We start from the raw sequence: 18445 nt of genomic DNA on the forward strand, positions 1-18445 counted from the left end.
CAATGGCCCTGGGGATAAAGGGGGACCCCAGGATGTGTATAATGGGGCCTGGGGACAATGGGGGGTCCTGGGATGTCACAATGGGCTCTGGGGACAATAGGGGGTCCTGGGACGTCACAATGGGCCCTGGAGAAAAGGGGGGGTCCTGGCATGTCACAATAGGCCCTGGGGACAAAGGGGGTCTTCAGGATGTCACAATGGGCCCGGGGGACAAAGGGGGTCCCCAGGATGTCACAATAGGCCCTGGGGAAAAAGAGGGCTCCCCAGGATATCACAATGGGCCCTGGGGACAAAGAGGGGTCCACAGGATGTGCACAATGGGCCCTGGGGACAAAGGGGGCTCCCCAGGATATCACAATGGGCTCTGGTGACATAGGGGTCCCCAAGATGTCACAACGGGTCCTGGGGACAAGGGGGGTCCCAAGGATGTCACAATGGGCACTGGAGACAAAGGGGGGGTCCTGGGATGTCACAATGGGCCCTGGGGACAAAGTAAGGTCCTCGGCTGTCACAATGAGCCCTGAGGACAAGGGGGGTCCCCAGAATTTCACAATGAGCACTGGGGACAAAGTGGGGTCCTGGGATGTCAAAATGGGCCCTGGGGACAAAGGGGGTCCCTTAATTGTCACAATGGGCCCTGGGGACAAGGGGGGTCCCTTAATTGTCACAATGGGCCCTGGGGACAAAGTGGGGTCCTGGAATGTCACAATGGGCCCAGAGGACAAAGGGGGTCCCCATGGTGCCACAGTGGGCCCTGGGGACAAAGGGGGTCCCCATGGTGCCACAGTGGGCCCTGGGGACAAAGGGGGTCCTGAGACGTCACAATGGGCCCTGGGGAAAAGGCGGGGTCCCCACGGTGTCACAATGGGCCCTGGGGACAATGGGGGGTCCTGGGATGTCACAATGGGCCCCAGTGACAAAGGGGGTCCCCATGGTGCGACAACGAGCTCTGGGGATAAAGGGGGTCTCCAGGCTGTCACAATGGGCCCTGGGGACAAAGGAAGTCCCCAGAATGCCACAATGGGTCCTGGAAAGAAGTGGGGTCCCCACGGTGTCACAATGGGCCTTGGGGACAAAGGGGGGTCCCCAGGATGTCACAATGGACCCAAGTGACAGGACGAGTCCCCACGGTACCATTATGGGCCCTGGAGACCGGGGGTTCCCCGGATTTCACAATGGGCCCTGGGGACAAGGGGGGTCCCCAGGATGTCACAATGGGCACTGGGGACAACGAGGGGTCCTGGGACGTCACAATGAGCCCTGGGGAGAAAGGGGGGTCCCCACCCTGTCAGAAGGGACCCTGGGGAGAAGGTGGGGTCCTGGGATGTCACAATGGGCCCTGGGGACAAAGGGGGTGTCCATGGTGCCACAATGGGCCCTGGGGACTAGGGGGGGGGGGTCCCCTCGGTGCCACGATGGGCCCTGGGGACAAGGGGGTCCCCAGGATGTCACAATGGGCCCTGAGGACAAATTGGGGTTCTGGGATGTCACAATGGGCCCTGGGGACAAAGGGGGTCCCCAGAATGTCACAATGGGCCCTGGGGACATTTGGGGTCCCCAGCATGTCACAATGGGCCCTGGGGACAATGGGGGATCCTGAGACGTCACAATGGGCCCTGGGGACAAAGTGGGTCCCCATGGTGTCACAACACCCTGGGGACAATGCAGGGTCCCCAGGATGTCACAATGGCCCCTGGGGACATTAGGGGTCCCCACAGTTTCACGATCTTAACCCTTGACACCCCCCAACTACTGGCTCCTTAGGGTTACTCCCGGGTCCCTCCTGAACTGAATCCCCGCCCGAACTCCTGGGTCTGATAGAGGGCACGAACATTTTAAGGGTTAACAAAACATAATTGGGTGCCCACTAACGAGCCAACACTTTAGGGCTGAGCCACACGAGCCCTTAGTTCAGAGCTTTAGGTGAACTCATGGTAAGGAAACCAGAACCCAGCAGTGCCAGGATCAGGAGTTTTACGGCACCAGCTGTGAACTCGAGGGGACGAGAGAACCGAGATTTACAGCAAAAAGGGGGTGCCAGGCTGGGTTCAACCGACCTGGGGCTTGGGTCCCAGTCCATTCAACACAAGGAGCCAAACCTGAGGAAGCTGAAGGAGCCTTCATCCAAAGACCCCTCCTCCAGAGCACCAGGTGGCGCCGCGCAGGCGAACAGGGGGCGTCCAGGCGGAGACTACGGCAGTGATGAGCGGGAAAGGTTATGGATGTGTGCGGGCGCTCCGGGGTCGTTGGGACACGAGCACCTCGCTGTATTTAAACGCAGCTCCTGCCGCTCGGAGCGGCGCACGAGGGGTGGAACCATCGCTCCCCTTGCGCCCGACGGCGAAACGAACGCAGCTGCTCTGGAGCCCTGCGGGGTGTGGAGGTTCATGGCTCCGGAGGCTGTAAAGTTGTTTCTGCGCCTCCGTTCCCCTCATGGCCCCCCATTCCCTTCACACTGACCCTCAATCCACCCCCCACCCGACCCCCAGCTCCCCCCAAACCCCGACCCCCAGCTCCCCCCCACCGACCCCCAAATGCCCCCCCGACCCCCAATTCCTCCCCAGACTGACCCCCAATGCCCCCTCACACCGACCCCCAAGGCCGCCCCCGCACACCAACCCCCCAGTTCCCCCCTCAAACACCGACCCCCAATCCCCCCCCGGACCCTAATTCCCCCTCGCACTGACCCCCAACGCCCCCCACACCAACCCCTAATGCCCCTCACATCGACCCCCAATTCCTCCCCAGACTGACCCCTCAAATCCTCCCCAGACCAACCCCCAACTTCCCCCCCACACCGACCCCCAATTCCCCCTCACACCGACCCCCAATGTCCCCCCCCCCACACCAGACCCCAATTCCCCCCCACACCGACCCCCAATTCCCCCCACACTGATCCCCAATGCCCCCCCCCACACCGACCCCCAATTCCTCCCCAGACTGACCCCCAATGCCCCCTCACACCGACCCCCAAGGCCCCCCCTGCACTGACCCCCCCACACCGACACCCCAATTCCCCCCTCAAACACCGACCCCCAGTGCCCCCCCACTGGACCCTAATTCCCCCTCGCACCGACCCCCAATGCCCCCCCACACACTGACCCCCAGTTCCTGCCCCCCACACCAACCCCTAATGCCCCTCACATCGACCCCCAAATCCTCCCCACACTGACCCCTCAAATCCTCCCCAGACCAACCCCCAACTTCCCCCACACCGACCCCCAATTCCCCCTCACACCGACCCCCCAAGCCCCCCCCACCGATCCTCAATTCCTCCCCACACCGACCCCCAATGTCCCGCTCACACCGACCCTCAGTTCCTCCCCCACACCGCCCCCCAATTCCCCCCTCACACCGACCCCAAATCCCCACCACCACACTGCCCCCCAAATCCCCCCCTCACACCGACCCCCAATGCCCCTCACGCCGACCCCAATTCCTCCCCCCACACCGACCCCCAATGCCCCTCACGCCGACCCCCAGTTCCCCTCACAACCTCCACCAAAACGGCGGCGCCTCCCTCTCCTCCCTCCCGCCTTTTCCCGCCACACACTCCCGGACGTGACGCCGGCGAGGGGGCGTGGCCGGCGGCGAGGGGGCGTGGCCGCGGCGCCGGCGGGCGGGAAGCGCCGGGGCGGGAAACACCGGGTGAGGAGATCGCGTCCCCTCGTGTCCCTCGTGTCCCTTCATGTCCCATCGTGTCCCCTCGTGTCCCTCGGGTCCCCTCATCGTCCCCTCGTGTCCCCTCGGGTCCCTCGTGTCCCTTCATGTCCCATCGTGTCCCCTCGCGTCCCTCGGGTCCCTTCATCGTCCCCTCGTGTCCCTCGGGTCCCCTCGTGTCCCCTCATCTCCTCAGCACCCCCGCTGGAGCCCGCCCGTCCCTCCCCTCCAGGAGAGACCCCGGGGCTGGGGCAGATCCGCCATCAATCCCCCCACAGACTTTTTCCCTCTTTCCTCCCCCTCTTCCCTCTTTTGCCCCCTTTTCCCCCTTTATCCCTCTTTCCCCCCTTTTTCCCTTTCCCCCCCTTTTTCCCTCTTTTTCCTCTTTCCCCCCCTTTCTCCTCTTTCCCCTCTTGCCCCCCTTTTCTCTCTTCCCCCTTTATCCCTCTTCCCCTCTTTTTCCCTCTTTCCCCTCTTTTCCCCCCTTTTTCCTCTTTCCCCTCTTTCCCTTTTTCCCTCTTTCCCCTCTTTTCCCCCCTTTATCCCTCTTTCCCCTCTTTTTCCCTTCCCCCCCTTTCACCCCCTTTTCCGTCTTTTCCCCCTTTTCCCTCTTTCCCCCCTTTTTCCATATTTTTCCTCTTTCCCCCTTTATCCCTGTTTCCCCCTTTTTCCCTCTTTCCCCCTTTTTTCCTTCTTCCCCTCTTTCCCCCCTTTTCCCTCTTTTTCCTCTTTCCCCCCTTTTCCCCCCTTTTCCCCTCTTCCCCCCTTTTCCCTCTTTCCTCCCTTTTTCCCTCTTCCCCTCTTTCCTCCCTTTTCCCTCTTTTTCCTCTTCCCCCCCTTTCCCCCCCTTTTCCCTCTTTTTCCTCTTCCCCCCTTTCCCCCCCTTTTTCCCTCTTCCCCCTTTTCCCCCTTTTTTCCTTCTTTCCCTCCTTTTCCCTCTTCCCCTCTTTCCCCCCTTTCCCCCTCTTTTTCCTCTTTCCCCCTTTCCCCCCTCTTCCCCTTTTCCCCCCTTTTTCCCTCTTTCCCCCCTTTCCCCCTCTTCCCCTCTTTCCTCCCTTTTTCCCCCTTTTCCCTCTTTCCCCCTTTTCCCTTTTCCCCCTTTTCCCTCTTCCCCCGTTTCCCTCTCCCGTTTTCCCGTCCCTCCTCCCATTCCCGTGCAGCCCAACCCCTTCCCCCCTTTTCCCCAGAGCAGTTTTCATACAGATCCCCCCTTTCCCCCCAGCCCCGAACCCCCGGGGGTTTCTCAGCATCAGCAGCCACTTCACTCCCCCCAATTTAACTCTTTGTGTCCCTTTTCCAGGCTCTTTGGGAGCCCGGGTGTCCTGGGGCCGCTCTGGTTTTTGCTCCGGGGTGTTTGGAGCCCGGTGACCATGGACCTGTTTCCCTTGGGCGACGAGCTGCGTGGCTTTGCCCAGAGCCCCGGGCTGCTCTGCGGGGAAGCGCTGGAGCCCGACCTGGAGCCCAGTCTGAGCCTGGAGCCCGACCTGGAGCCCAACCTGAGCCTGGAGCCTGACCTGAGCCTTGAGCCCAACCTGAACCTGGAGCCCAACCTGAACCTGGAGCCCATCCTGAGCCTTGAGCCTGACCTGGAGCCCAACCTGAGCCTGGAGCCCAACCTAGAGCCCAACCTGAGCCTGGAGCCCAATCTGAGCCTTGAGCCCAACCTGGAGCCCAACCTGAGCCTGGTTACTAATGATCAGTATTTACCAATGATGGTCATAATTTATTAATAGTGATCAGTATTTATTAATAACAACCAGTATTTATTAATGATGGTTAGTATTTATTAATGACAATTAGTATTTATTAATAACCACCAGTATTTATTAATAACGGCCAGTATTTATTAATGGCGGTCAGTATTTCTTAATGACAATCAGTATTGATTAATGATGGTATTTATTAAGGATGATTATTATTTATTAATGATGATCAGTATTTGTTAATGGTGATCGGCATTTATTAATAATGGTTAGTATTTATTAATGACGATCAGTATTTATTAATGACCGTCACTATTAATGATGATCAGTATTGATTAATGATGGCGAGTATTTATTAATGATGATCAGTATTTATTAATAACAGTCAGTATTTATTAATGACAATCAGTATCGATTAATGATTGTGAGTATTTATTAATGATGATCAGTATTTATTAATGATGGTCAGTATTTATTAATAACGATCAGTATTTATTAGTGACGGTCACTATTTATTAATGACAATCAGTAATTATTAATGAGGGTCAGTATTTATTAATCCTTGCTATTTAACCCTTTTGGGTTGAAACCTTTGAGACCGAACGCCGATTGATTCCACCGGGCAAGCTCCACCTGCCTGGAGCTTCAGTGCCGACTACGCCATCTGTTCTAAAAGCGCCGCGGCTTTATCATGTTGATTTTTTTACCTATTTATCCTGATTTTTGTCACTTTAGCCACTTGGCGGCTGCTCCGGTTGAGGATGGCGGCGTCTCCATGTGCCGGAACCACGGGTGGTCGGTGGACGCCGAGAGGGGGCAGGTAACGGGCACCCGTGGGTGCTGCTCATTGAGCGGGGATCTGAGCGAAGGCGGCGAGGGGGACGGCGGTGCCGTCGAAGCCCTTTGCGGGGGTCATTACCAAATTGTGCGTAACTGGATGATTTGTGAAAGTCGCTGCCGATTGAGTGGAGACGACGGGGTGAGAAAACGAGAAATAGGGAATCGCTGCGGTGTAAAGATTCGCGTTGCGTGCTCCCGCCCGGTTTGGGTCATGTTTAGCGTAGCGGGTTTTATTATCCTCGTTATATAATGGAGAAATAATTGGGAAGAGCAGTTTGCAAAGCGCTTTGATATCCTCCAGCGCCACCGACGCTCCCGGTTCCGTTTGTGCTCAGGTGCGCGACGCGGGCGATGCAAACACCGCGAAACCATCGTTGGGAGATGGAAACGGCGCCTCCAAACCCCCGACGCTGTCCGAAAACCCCCCTGGTGATCCCGGTGTTGGTTCCAGTGACAAGGAACGAGGTGGGTGAGGAGTACTTGGATGGTTGTGCGATGATTCGGCAACCGGCGGTGCCGGAGTTGCTCGCCGGAGCACCCGTGTGTGTGTCCCTGGCTGAACCAAGGGTGCTACGTGCCCCAGAACCCCCCAAATTACACCCAAATAACGCTATGGGGACGCGCTCGGCGGCCGCTACCCCAGGGACGGGCTCTGGGAGGCTCCAGGCTCCCGCTGGGTTATTGATCCGAAATACGGAACCCGGCGATCGCCTCGAGTTGGGTGAAAGGGAGGAAGCATCAGCAGGACCGGAGGGTCCCCAGACCCCTCATTTTGGGGTTCGCCGCTTGCTTTTGAGCCAAAAAAGGAGGAAAAGCAGATAAACGCCCGTGTGATTTTGTGCGTTTTCCACCTTTAACCCTTTTCTTGTTCGATGTTGCCCAGCTCACCGAAAATGAGTCTCCGGATGGGAAGATCTCGCAGCAAAAGAGGCGACGGAGGCCGAAACCCCTCATGATCCCGACACCGGGATTGAAGCGCTTTCGGCCGCCCCGCGGGGTTAATTCGGTGCGATGCGGATGTCCCCACGTAGCGCTTTGGGGGGAACACCCCGCTTTATGGTTGTGGTTTACGGGGGGTTTATCTCAACCCGGGCCGAGCGATCCCGGTGTAAAACCGCCCGGTGAACCCGGTTTGGGTTCGGCGTCCCCTCGCTGGTTTGTGGTGACAAACGCAGAGCTCATGCTCCCCAAAAACCCCCAAAATGGGTGATTTTGTGGAATATGGGATGGAAACAACCCCCCAGCGTTTTGCTGCGATATCGGGTGTAAAAACCACCCGAGTGCTGCGATCGACTGCAAAACCCCATTGGGATGATCCATCAGCGACCGATTTCACCAAAACGATGGGAATTGGGACAATTTGTGGTTGTGACGCCGAGGAACGGTCTCGGCACGATGATTTTGATCCTGAGAGTTGCTTTTCCCCTCTATTTCTCAATATCCCGCAGGCAGAATGGACGGCGACTTGGGATTGTGCCTGGTGAAGGACGCCCCCAAAATCAGCGTCCGGCCGTGAGTCCCCAAACCACCAAAAACGGGCGCAAAACGGGTGCGTCGCGCTTTTCCTGCCCCTCATTTGGCCCGCCAGGACCCATTGACGTCCATTCCGAACGGAACACGAGGCGCTGATGTCACCGGCGGCGCTGATGTCGCGGCGGAACCCCGGCAACGGTTTGTTGTTCCGAGCCCTCGCAGGGTGTCTCTCCCACTCTGCCGCGTCTTGGAGCGAATCCCTGTGGTTTTCGGCCGAACTGCGCGGTTTCGGTGCCGATCGGAGCACGATGATGCCGTGAGCGCTCAGAACGCCCCCATCCCCCCCGCCACGCCGCCGCGGTCCCCGTCACCGCCTCCCGTCCCCTCTCCAGGCAGATCAACGTGGGGAGCGGCTTCCAGGCGGAGCTGCCGGCCCTGCGCGACCCAGCGCAGGCGCAGCAGGACGAGGAGCGCGCGGAGCTGGTCTGGAAGCCCTGGGGGGACATGGACACCGACCCGCAGGCGCCCGACCCAGGTATCGCACGCATTGGGTGCCTGGCCCACCCCACCTGGGCCCCGGGGGGGTCGTCGCTGCTCTTGGGGCTCCCAACGCTGCCTTTTGGGTAGAAATAGTGACGTTTTTCCGTGTGTTTCTTGCTCTCCGCTCCACCTGGTTGGCTCGTTTTCCGCTGTCCCGTATCGCACCTTTTGTCCCCAAAACCCAACTTTTCCTTCTCGTATCGTACCCATTATCATGTCGCACCTTTTCTTGACCAAACCCAACGTTTCCATTGTCCTATCGCACCTTTTCTTGACAAAACCCAACTTTTCCTTGTTGTAGCGCGTCTTTTCTTGACATAAACCCAACTTTTCCTTCTCGTATCGTACCCATTGTTGTATCGCACCTTTTCTTGACGAAACCTGACGTTTCCATTGTCCTATCGCATCTTTTCTCAACAAAACCCAACTTTTCCTTGTCCTATCGCATTTTTTCTCAACAAAACCCAACTTTTCCTTGTCTTATCACGTCTTTTCTTGACAGAACCCAACGTTTCTGTTGTCCTATTGCATCTTTTCTTGACATACACCCAACTTTTCCTTGTCCTATTGGTTCTTATCTTGACCAACTCCAACTTTTCCTTGACCTATCGTGTCTTTTCTTGACAAAAGCCAACTTTTCCTTGTCCTATTGTCTTTTCTTGACATAAACCCAACTTTTCCTTGTCCTATTGCGTCTTATCTTGACCAACTCCAACTTTTCCTTGTCCTATCGCATCTTTTCTCAACCAAACCCAACTTTTCCTTGTCCTATCGTGTGTTTTCTTGACATAAACCCAACTTTTGCTTGTCCTATCGTGTCTTTTCTTGACAAAACCCAACGTTTCCATTGTCCTATCACGTCTTTTCTCAACAAAACCCAACTTTTCCTTGTCCTATCACACCTTTTCTTGACAAACCCCAACATTTCCTTTATCATATCGCATCTTTTCTTGACCAACTCCAACTTTTCCTTGAATCGTACCCATTGTCGTATCACGCTTTTCCTTGAAAAACCCCAGCTTTTCCTTGTTGGATCCCATATTTCCACCCCCAAACCCCAACACCCCCATGTCACATCCCCCTTTCCCCAAACCCCAACATCCCCATGTCACATCCCCCTTTCCCCAAACCCCAACACCCCCATGTCACATCCCCCTTTCCCCCCAACACCCCCATGTCACATCCCCCTTTCCCCAAACCCCAACACCCCCATGTCACATCCCCCTTTCCCCCAACACCCCCATGTCACATCCCCCTTTCCCCAAACCCCAACACCCCCATGTCACATCCCCCTTTCCCCCAACACCCCCATGTCACATCCCCCTTTCCCCCCCAAACCCCAACACCCCCATGTCACATCCCCCTTTCCCCCAACACCCCCATGTCACATCCCCCTTTCCCCAAACCCCAACACCCCCATGTCACATCCCCCTTTCCCCAAACCCCAACACCCCCATGTCACATCCCCCTTTCCCCCAACACCCCCATGTCACATCCCCCTTTCCCCCCCAAACCCCAACATCCCCACCTCATATCACCCCATTTCCCCCCCGAACCCCAACATCCCCATGTCCCATCAGCCCGTTTCCCCCACCCCGTGTCGGTTGCAGTGTTGACCCTGCTGTCCATGGCGAGCTCCAGCACCATCCCCGGGAGCTCCAGCGCCGTCCCCGGAAGCTCCAGCGCCGTCCCCGGGAGCTCCAGTGCCCTCCCTGGGAGCTCCAGTGCCGTCCCTGGGAGCTCCAGTGCCATCCCCGGGAGCTCCAGTGCTGTCCCCGGGAGCTCCAGTGCCATCCTCAGGAGCTCCAGTGCCATCCCTGGGAGCTCCAGTGCCATCCCTGGGAGCTCCAGCTCCATCCCCAGGAGCTCCAGCGCCATCCCTGGGAGCTCCAGCGCCATCCCTGGGAGCTCCAGCGCTGTCCCTGGGAGCTCCAGTGCCATCCCCGGGAGCTCCAGTGCTGTCCCCGGGAGCTCCAGTGCCATCCCTGGGAGCTCCAGTGCCATCCCTGGAAACTCCAGCGCCATCCCTGGGAGCTCCAGTGCCGTCCCTGGGAGCTCCAGCGCTGTCCCCGGCGCCGTCCTTAACCTGGAGCTGGCCCTGCACTGCCTGCACGCAGCGCGCGGCGACCTGATGGTGAGTGACCCCAAAACCCCCAATATCACCCCAACCCCCCCGATATCACCCCAAACCCCCAATATCACCCCAGACCCCCCGATATCACCCCAAAACCCCCTGATATCACCCCCAAAAGCCCCAATATCACCCCCATGCCCCCGATATCACTCCAAAAGCCCCGATATCACCCCAAAACCGCTGATATTTCCCCAAAACACCCTGGTATTTCCCCAAATCCCCGATATCTCCCCAAACCCCCCGATATCACCCCAAAACCCCGATATCACCCCAAAACCTCTCGATATCACCCCAAAACCCCTGATATCTCCCCAAAACCCCCCGATATCACCCCCAAACCCCGATATCTCCCCAAAACACCCCGATATCACCCCCAAAAGCCCCTGGTATCTCCCCAAAACCCCCGATATCTCCCAAAACCCCTTGATATCACCCCAAAAGCCCCCGATATCACCCCAACCCCCCCGATATCACCCCAAACCCCCCTGATATCTCCCCCAAACCCCTTGATATCACCCCAGAACCCCCCGATATCACCCCAAAATCCCCGATATCTCCCCAAAACCCCCCAATATCACCTCAAAATCTCCCGATATCACCCCAAACCCCCCTGATATCACCCCAAACCCCCTTGATATCTCCCCAGAACCCGCTGATATCACCCCAAACCCCTCCGGTATCTCCCCAAACCCCCCGATATCACCCCAAAACCCCCTGATATCACCCCAAACCCCCTTGATACCTCCCCAGAACCCCTTGATATCTCCCCAGAACCCGCTGATATCATCCCAAACCACCCCGGTATCTCCCCAAAACCCCCTGATATCTCCCCAAACCCCCCGATATCTCCCCAAAACCCCCTGATATCACCCCCATGCCCCCGATATCACTCCAAAACCCCCCGATATCTCCCCCAAACCCCCGATATCTCCCCAAAAGCCCCGATATCTCCCCAAAACCCCCCGATATCACCTCAAAATCTCCCGATATCACCCCAAACCCCCTTGATATCTCCCCAAAACCCCTTGATATCTCCCCAGAACCCCCTGATATTACCCCAAAACCCCCTGATATCTCCCCAAAACCCCCCTATATCACCCCAAACCCTCCCGATATCACCCCAAACCCCCCGATATCTCCCCAAAACCCCTGATATCACCCCAAAACCCCCCCGATATGACCCCAAATCCCCATGATACCACCCCAAAACCCCCCGATATCACCCCAAAGCCCCCTGATATCACCCCCAAAAGCCACAGTATCACCCCCATGCCCTCGATATCACTCCAAAACCCCCGATATCACCCCAAACCCCCCAATATCTCCCCCAAGCCCCCCGATATCACCCTAAAACCCCCTGATATCTCCCCAAAACCCCCTGATATCACCCCAGAACCCCCCGATATCACCCCAAAAGCCCCAATATCACCCCCATGCCCCCGATATCTCCCCAAACCCCCCGATATCACCTCAAAATCTCCCGATATCACCCAAAACTCCCCCGATATCACCCCAAACCCCCTTGATATCTCCCCAAAACCCCTTGATAACTCTCCAGAACCCCCTGATATCACCCCAAAACCCCCCGGTATCTCCCCAAACCCCCCGATGTCACCCCAAAACCCCCTGATATCACCCCAAAATCCCCTGATATCTCCCCAAAACCCCCGATATCTCCCCAAACCCCCCTGATATCACCCCAAAACGTCCTGATATCTCCCCAAAACCCCTTGATACCAGCCCAGAACCCCCTAATATCACCCCCAAACCCACCGATATCATCCCCAAAAGCCCCAGTATCACCCCCATGCCCCCGATATCACCCCAAACCCCCCGATATCACCCCAAAACCCCCTGATATCTCCCCAGAACCCCCAGATATCACCCCAAAACCCCCTGATATCTCCCCAAATCCCATTGATATCACCCCAAAACCCCCCGATATCTCCCCAAAGCCCCCCGATATTACCCCAAAACCCCCCGATATCACCCCAAATCCCGCTGATATCTCCCCAAAACACCCCGATATCTCCCCAAAACACCCTGGTATCTGCCCAAATCCCCTTGATATCACCCCAGAACCCCTTGATATCACCCCAAAACCCCCCGATATCACCTCAAAATCTCCCGATATCACCCCAAACCCCCCGATATCACCCCAAAACCTCCCGATATCACCCCAAACCCCCTGATATCACCCCAAAGCCCCCGATATCACCCCAAAACCCCTTGTTATCACCCCAGAACCCCCCGATATCACCCCCAAGCCACCCGATATCACCCCCAAAAGCCCCAATATCACCCCCATGCCCCCGATATCTCCCCAAAACCCCCCGATATCTCCCCAAAACACCTTGATATCACCCCAAAACCCCCTGATATCTCCCCAAATCCCCTGATATCTCCCCAAATCCCCTGATATCACCCCAAAACCCCTCGATATCACCCCAAAACCCCCTGATATCTCCCCAAAACCCCTCGATATCTCTTCAAAACCCCCTGATATCTCCCCAATGCCCCTCAATGTTACCCCAAAACCCCCGATATCACCCCAAAACCCCCCGATATCTCCCCAAAACACCCCGATATCTCCCCAAAACACCTCGATATCACCCCAAACCCCCCAATATCAGCCCAAAACCCCCTGATATCTCCTCAAATCCCCTGATATCACCCCAGAACCCCTCGATATCACCCCAAACCCCCTGATATCTCCCCAAAAGCCCTTGATATCACCTCAGAACCCCCTGATTTCACACCAAACCCCCCGATATCACCCCAAACCCCCCAATATCTCCCCAAAGCCCCCTGATATCACCCCCAAACCTCCTGATATCTCCCCAAAACCCCCCGATATCTCCCCAAGCCCCCCGATACCTCCCCAAACCCCCCGATATCTCCCCAAAACCCCCCCGATATCACCCAAAACCCCCAAAATCACAACTTGGGGCGTCCTGCTCCGAATGGAAGGGGAACCCCGAGCCTCTTCCTCTTGCAGAAGGCGCTGGAGATGCTGCTTTCGGGGGGGCCCCCCAAGTCCGAATCGGACCCTCTGGCCAATTATCATTACGCAGGTAAACGAGGAACGGGGCCCATTCCCCCCCAGGACACAAACAGACACCACGATACCCTTTCCACGCCGATTTAAACATCTTGGGGTGCCGATAACGACCCCCCCGCCCCATTTGCTAATTGCGTTCCCCGTAACGAACCCGCTCATTGCCCCGCAGGCTCGGACACGTGGACGCCATTGGAGCAGCAGCTTTTCCACCGTGCTTTTGCCACCCACAAGAAGGACTTTTATCGCATCCACAAGAAGGTAAATCCCCCAAAATCATCCGTTTTTAACCCAAAAAGCTGCATTTTTGAGTCACGCATGGAACTCCTCTTCTTCAAAAAGTCATTTTCCTGCTTAACGCTGCAAAAAAGGCACCGGAATGAGACAAAACGAGGCGTAAATGTGATTTACCGCGGTGTTTCCATCCTAAACAGCCCCTATCCCCTCGCTTAGGTCCAGACTAAGACTGTGGCCCAGTGTGTTGAATATTACTACATCTGGAAGAAAACGACCAAACTCAAGTCCTACCGAGCAAAAGGGACGGGCAAAAAAGCCAAGAGAAACAAGGAAAAGGCCGAGGAGAAGGTAGAAAACGCGTTTACGCGGAATTTGCGCCGCGGGAAAACCGCCTTGAGGCCAAAAAAGCGGCTTTTTGGGCCCGAAATGGGCTTGATTGGCTGCAGGTTGATTGCAGTGATTCCAGGTATTAACGATCCTGGTGGGGTTTAAATGGTTTGGGGGATATTCTGTGGTTTTGGCTTCGCCGCCGAAGGGAATTGCTGTGCGTTCCCTGCCAAAAAGCGGTGGTTTGTGTCACAAAAAGAGCCGGTTTTGGCTATTTTAGCCTCACCTGGCTGAGTTGTCTCTATGGGCTGTTCCATAGGGTCTTGTTTCCAAGCTGGTTTATTCTCAGCGCTCTCGACCGTTGGTGAAAGGGGGGAATGAGGGGAATCTCTGCTTTCCAGGCCACTTTCCAGCCCCCGAAGAAGAAGCCCCGTCCCTCGCCCGAGGAAAGGGCCAAAATGAAGCAGCAAATGGCCCAAAATGAGGGCGCCGGGGAGTCCTTTCCATGCACTGAGTGCGGCAGGTGAGTTGTTGCTTATTTGGGGATAAAGAGGTTAAAAGGTGTTAAAACCACCCGGTGTGAAGCCGAGAAACGGCGCCGGACCCGCGCCAAAACGCACCCAGAGAGGGTGAAGCCAAAAAGCACTAAAACCTGGGTTTTCCGCCCCGTTTCCAGGGCGTTTGCCACGATGCGGGGCAAGAACGCACACATGAGGTGGCACCGGGCGCGGGAGCTGCAGGTGGGGACCGAGCTGACCCCAAAGGGCTTGGAAATTGAGGAGAAAGCAGCTGAAATGGTGACTGTGGTGACGGAGCCGCAGACGGGGACCAAGCCACACCTGAAATGTGTGAAAATTGAGGAGAAACCAGCTGAAATGGCGACTGTGGCGCTGGAGCCGCAGGCTGAGACCAAGCTGCCCCTAAAGTGCTTCAAAATTGAGGAGGAACCAGGCAAAATGGTGATTGCGGGACCAGAGCCGCAAGCCAGGACTGAGCCACCACCAAAATACCTGAAATTTGAGGACAAACCAACCGAAATGGAGATTGCGGTGCCGGAGCCGCAGGCCAAGACTGAGCCACCCCCGAAGTGCCTGAAAATTGAGGACAAACCAGCTGAAATGGTGATTTTGGCACCGGTGCCGGAGCTGCAGATGGGGACCGAGCCACCCCCAAAATACTTGGAAATTGAGAACAAACCAGCCAAAATGGGGATTGTGGCACCAGAGCCACAGGCTGGGACTGAGCCGCCCCCAAAGTGCCTGAATATTGAGGAAAACCCAGCTGAAATTGTGATTATGGCACCGGAGCCACAGGTGGGGACTGAGCCGCCCCCAAAATGCGTTAAAATTGAGGACAGACCAGCCGAAATGGGGATTTTGGCACCGGTGCCGGAGCTGCAGATGGGGACTGAGCCACCCCCAAAATACTTGGAAGTTGAAGACAAACCAGCTGAAATGGCGATGCCGGTGCCGGAGCCGCAAGCCGGGACCGAGCCGCCTCCAAATTGCCTGGAAATGGAGGAGAAAGCAGCTGAAAAGGCGATTGCGGAGCCGGAGCTGCAGGCCGGGACGGAGCAGCCCCTGAAGTGTGCGAAAATTGAGGACAAACCACCTGAAATGGAGATTGCGGCACCGGAGCTGGAGGCTGAGACCAAGCCACCACCAGAATACCTGAAAATAGAGGAGAAAGCAGCTGAAATGGTGATTTTGACACCGGAGCTGCAGGCCGGGACTAAGCCACCACCAAAATACTTGGAAATTGAGAACAAACCAGCTGAAATGGTGATGCCGGTGCCGGAGCTGCAGGCTGAGACCGAGCCACCCTCAAAGTGCCTGAAAATAGAGGAGGAAGCAGCTGAAATGGTGATTGTGGTGACGGAGCCGCAGGCTGGGACTGAGCCACCACCAAACTGCTTGGAAATTGAGGAGAAAGGAGGCGAAATGGTGATTGTGCCACCAGCACCAGAGCCACAGGCCGGGACTGAGCCGACCCCAAAGGGCTTTCAAATTGAGGAGAAACCAACTGAAATGGAGATTCCGGAGCCGGATCCGCAAGCCGGGACTGAGCTGCCCCCAAAGTGCCTGAATATAGAGGAGAAAGCAGCTGAAATGGTGATTGTGGCACCGGAGCTGCAGGTGGGGACCGAGCCACCCCCAAAATGCTTTGAAATCAAGGAGAAACCAGGTGAAATGGCGATGCCGGAGCTGCAGGTCGGGACTGAGCCACCCCTGAAACGCTTAAGAATTGAGGAGGAACCAGCTGAAATTGTGATTGTGGCGCTGGAGCCGCAGGCTGGGACTGAGCCACCCCTGAAGCCTTTGGAGATCGAGGACAAACCAGCCGAAATGGTGAATATGGAGCCAGAGCCGCAGGCCAGGATGAAGCCGCCCCCAAAGTGTGTGAAAATTGAAGAGAAACCAGCCGAAATGGAGATTGTGGAGCCGGAGCCGCAGGTCGGGACCGAGCTGCCCATAAAGCGCTTCAAAATTGAGGAGAAACCAGCGGAAATGGTGATGCCGGAGCCAGAGCTGCAGGCTGAGACCGAACCACCACCAAAATACCTGAAAATGGAGGAGGAACCAGCTGAAACGGTGATTGAGGCGCCAGAGCCGCAGGCTGGGACTGAGCCGCCCCTGAAGGGCTTTAAAATTGATGAGGAACCAACCAAAACAGTGATTGCAGCGCCGGAGCCGGAGGCCGGTACCGAGCCGCCCCCAAAGCGCTTTAAAATGGAGGAGAAACCAACTGAAATGGTGATTGTGGCACCGGTGCCGGAGCCGCAGGATGAGACTGAGATGCCCCCAAAATGCTTGAAGATTGAGGAGGAACCAGCTGAAATGGCGATTCCGGAGCCAGAGCTGCAGGCCGGGACTGAGCCACCACCAAAATACTTGGAAATTGAGGAGGAACCAGCTGAAATTGTGATGGCGGTGCCGGAGCTGCAGACCGGGACCGAGACACCACCAAAGTGCCTGAAAATAGAGGAGGAACCAGCTAAAATGGAGATTGTGGTGACAGAGCCACAGGACGGGACCGAGCCACCCCCAAAATACTTGGAAATTGAAGACCAACCAGCTGAAATGGCGATTGTGGCGCTGGCACCGGAGCCACAGGCCGGGACTGAGCCGACCCCAAAGGGCTTTCAAATTGAGGAAAAAACAGCTCAAATGGTGATTGCGGAGCCAGAGCTGCAGGCAGGGACCGAGCCCCCCCAAAAATGCTTTCAAACTGAGGAGAAAGCAGCCGAAATGGCGATGCTGGAGCCGCAGGCTGAGACCGAGCCACCCTCAAAGTGCCTGAATATTGAGGAGGAACCAGCTGAAATGGAGATTGTGGTGCCGGCACCGGAGCCGCAAGCTGGGACCGAGCCACCCCCGAACCCTTTGAAGATTGAGGATAAACCAGCCAAAATGGTGATTGTGGCGCAAGAGCCGCAGGCTGAGACCGAGCTGCCCCTAAAGTGCTGCAAAATTGAGAAGAAACCAGCTGAAATGGCGATGCCGGAGCCGGAGCCGCAGGCCGGGACCAAGCCACCCCTGAAGCGCTTGAGAATTGAAGAGGAACCAGCCAAAATGGTGATCCCGGAGCCGCAGGCCGGGACCGAGCCGCCCCTGAAACGTCCTAAAATTGAGGAGAAACCAGTTGAAATGGCGATTGTGGCGCTGGTGCCGGAGCCGCAGGCTGGGACCAAGCAGCCCCCAAAACGCTGGAGAATTGAGGACAAACCATCCGAAATGGCGATGCTGGAGCCGCAAGCCGGGACCGAGCCACCCCCGAAGCGCCTTAAAATTGAGGAACCAGCCGAAGTGGGGATCGCGGCGCCGGAGCAGCGCCCGGGGTAGGTTTGCGCCCTCAGGAAACCCCCGCGCCGAAACCACCGTCGGCTTTCCCACCGGACGGCACATCCAGAGGGGGATTTTTGGGGAGAAAAGGGGTGAATCTGCGCGTTGTGTTTGAAGAAGCGACCATGGGGGGTTTGGTTTCTCAGCATCGGGTTTGATGGGAAGAGCTGGCGCCCGATCGTCATCTCCGGCACCAGGGGGCGCACGGAACGGGCCCGGAATTGGGCTGAAATCCTGTGAGATTGGGAAAAAACGCCGCTGTGAGATCAACGGGCAGCGGCTGCTCGCGGTGGGAAGAACCGGAAAGGGAAATGGTGGCAAAATGGTGCCGTAAAGCGCCCCGATCTGAGCCGAGAAACAGGGGTTTTGGTGTTTTTCTTTCTGTTTAACGTGCTTTCTGCTTTGCTTAATAAACTGGGTTCTGGAATGAGTTGAAGTTCGTTAATGCAGCGATTTGTGACAACGGGGGGGTTGAGTTGTTTGATTAATGAAATGTTAATTAAGGGTCTTGTCACACCTGGAGGGATGGAAGGGGGATTTATTTTGGGAGGTCTTGAGATTTATTGCTGTCACGATACCGGGGCCGTCGGTGCCACCCATCGCGATACCGGGGCTGTCGGTGCCACCCATC

At 56.6% G+C, this 18445-nt stretch overlaps 1 protein-coding gene across 1 annotated transcript; it reads left to right on the forward strand.

Annotated features, from left to right (window-relative positions):
* Positions 1–10250: 10250 nt before the first annotated feature.
* LOC136115927 (uncharacterized) lies at positions 10251–18198 on the forward strand. The gene is made up of 6 exons (XM_071815266.1): positions 10251–10350; positions 13349–13424; positions 13581–13669; positions 13862–13993; positions 14374–14495; positions 14649–18198. Exons 1-6 carry the CDS (start codon positions 10348–10350, stop codon positions 17812–17814), a joined length of 3588 nt encoding a protein of 1195 aa, XP_071671367.1. The 5' UTR covers positions 10251–10347; the 3' UTR covers positions 17815–18198.
* The last annotated feature ends 247 nt before the right edge of the window (positions 18199–18445 follow it).

Source organism: Patagioenas fasciata, chromosome 15 (genome assembly GCF_037038585.1).
Source record: "Patagioenas fasciata isolate bPatFas1 chromosome 15, bPatFas1.hap1, whole genome shotgun sequence".
Classification (NCBI taxonomy): Eukaryota; Metazoa; Chordata; class Aves; order Columbiformes; family Columbidae; genus Patagioenas; species Patagioenas fasciata.

What these genes read in the sequence shown, in the direction of transcription:
- LOC136115927 (XM_071815266.1), top strand. An exon ending in GGCCAATTATCATTACGCAG is followed by an intron (nt 13,425 to 13,580) that starts GTAAACGAGGAA and finishes ATTGCCCCGCAG; the next exon opens with GCTCGGACACGTGGACGCCA. An exon ending in AGGAAAAGGCCGAGGAGAAG is followed by an intron (nt 13,994 to 14,373) that starts GTAGAAAACGCG and finishes TCTGCTTTCCAG; the next exon opens with GCCACTTTCCAGCCCCCGAA.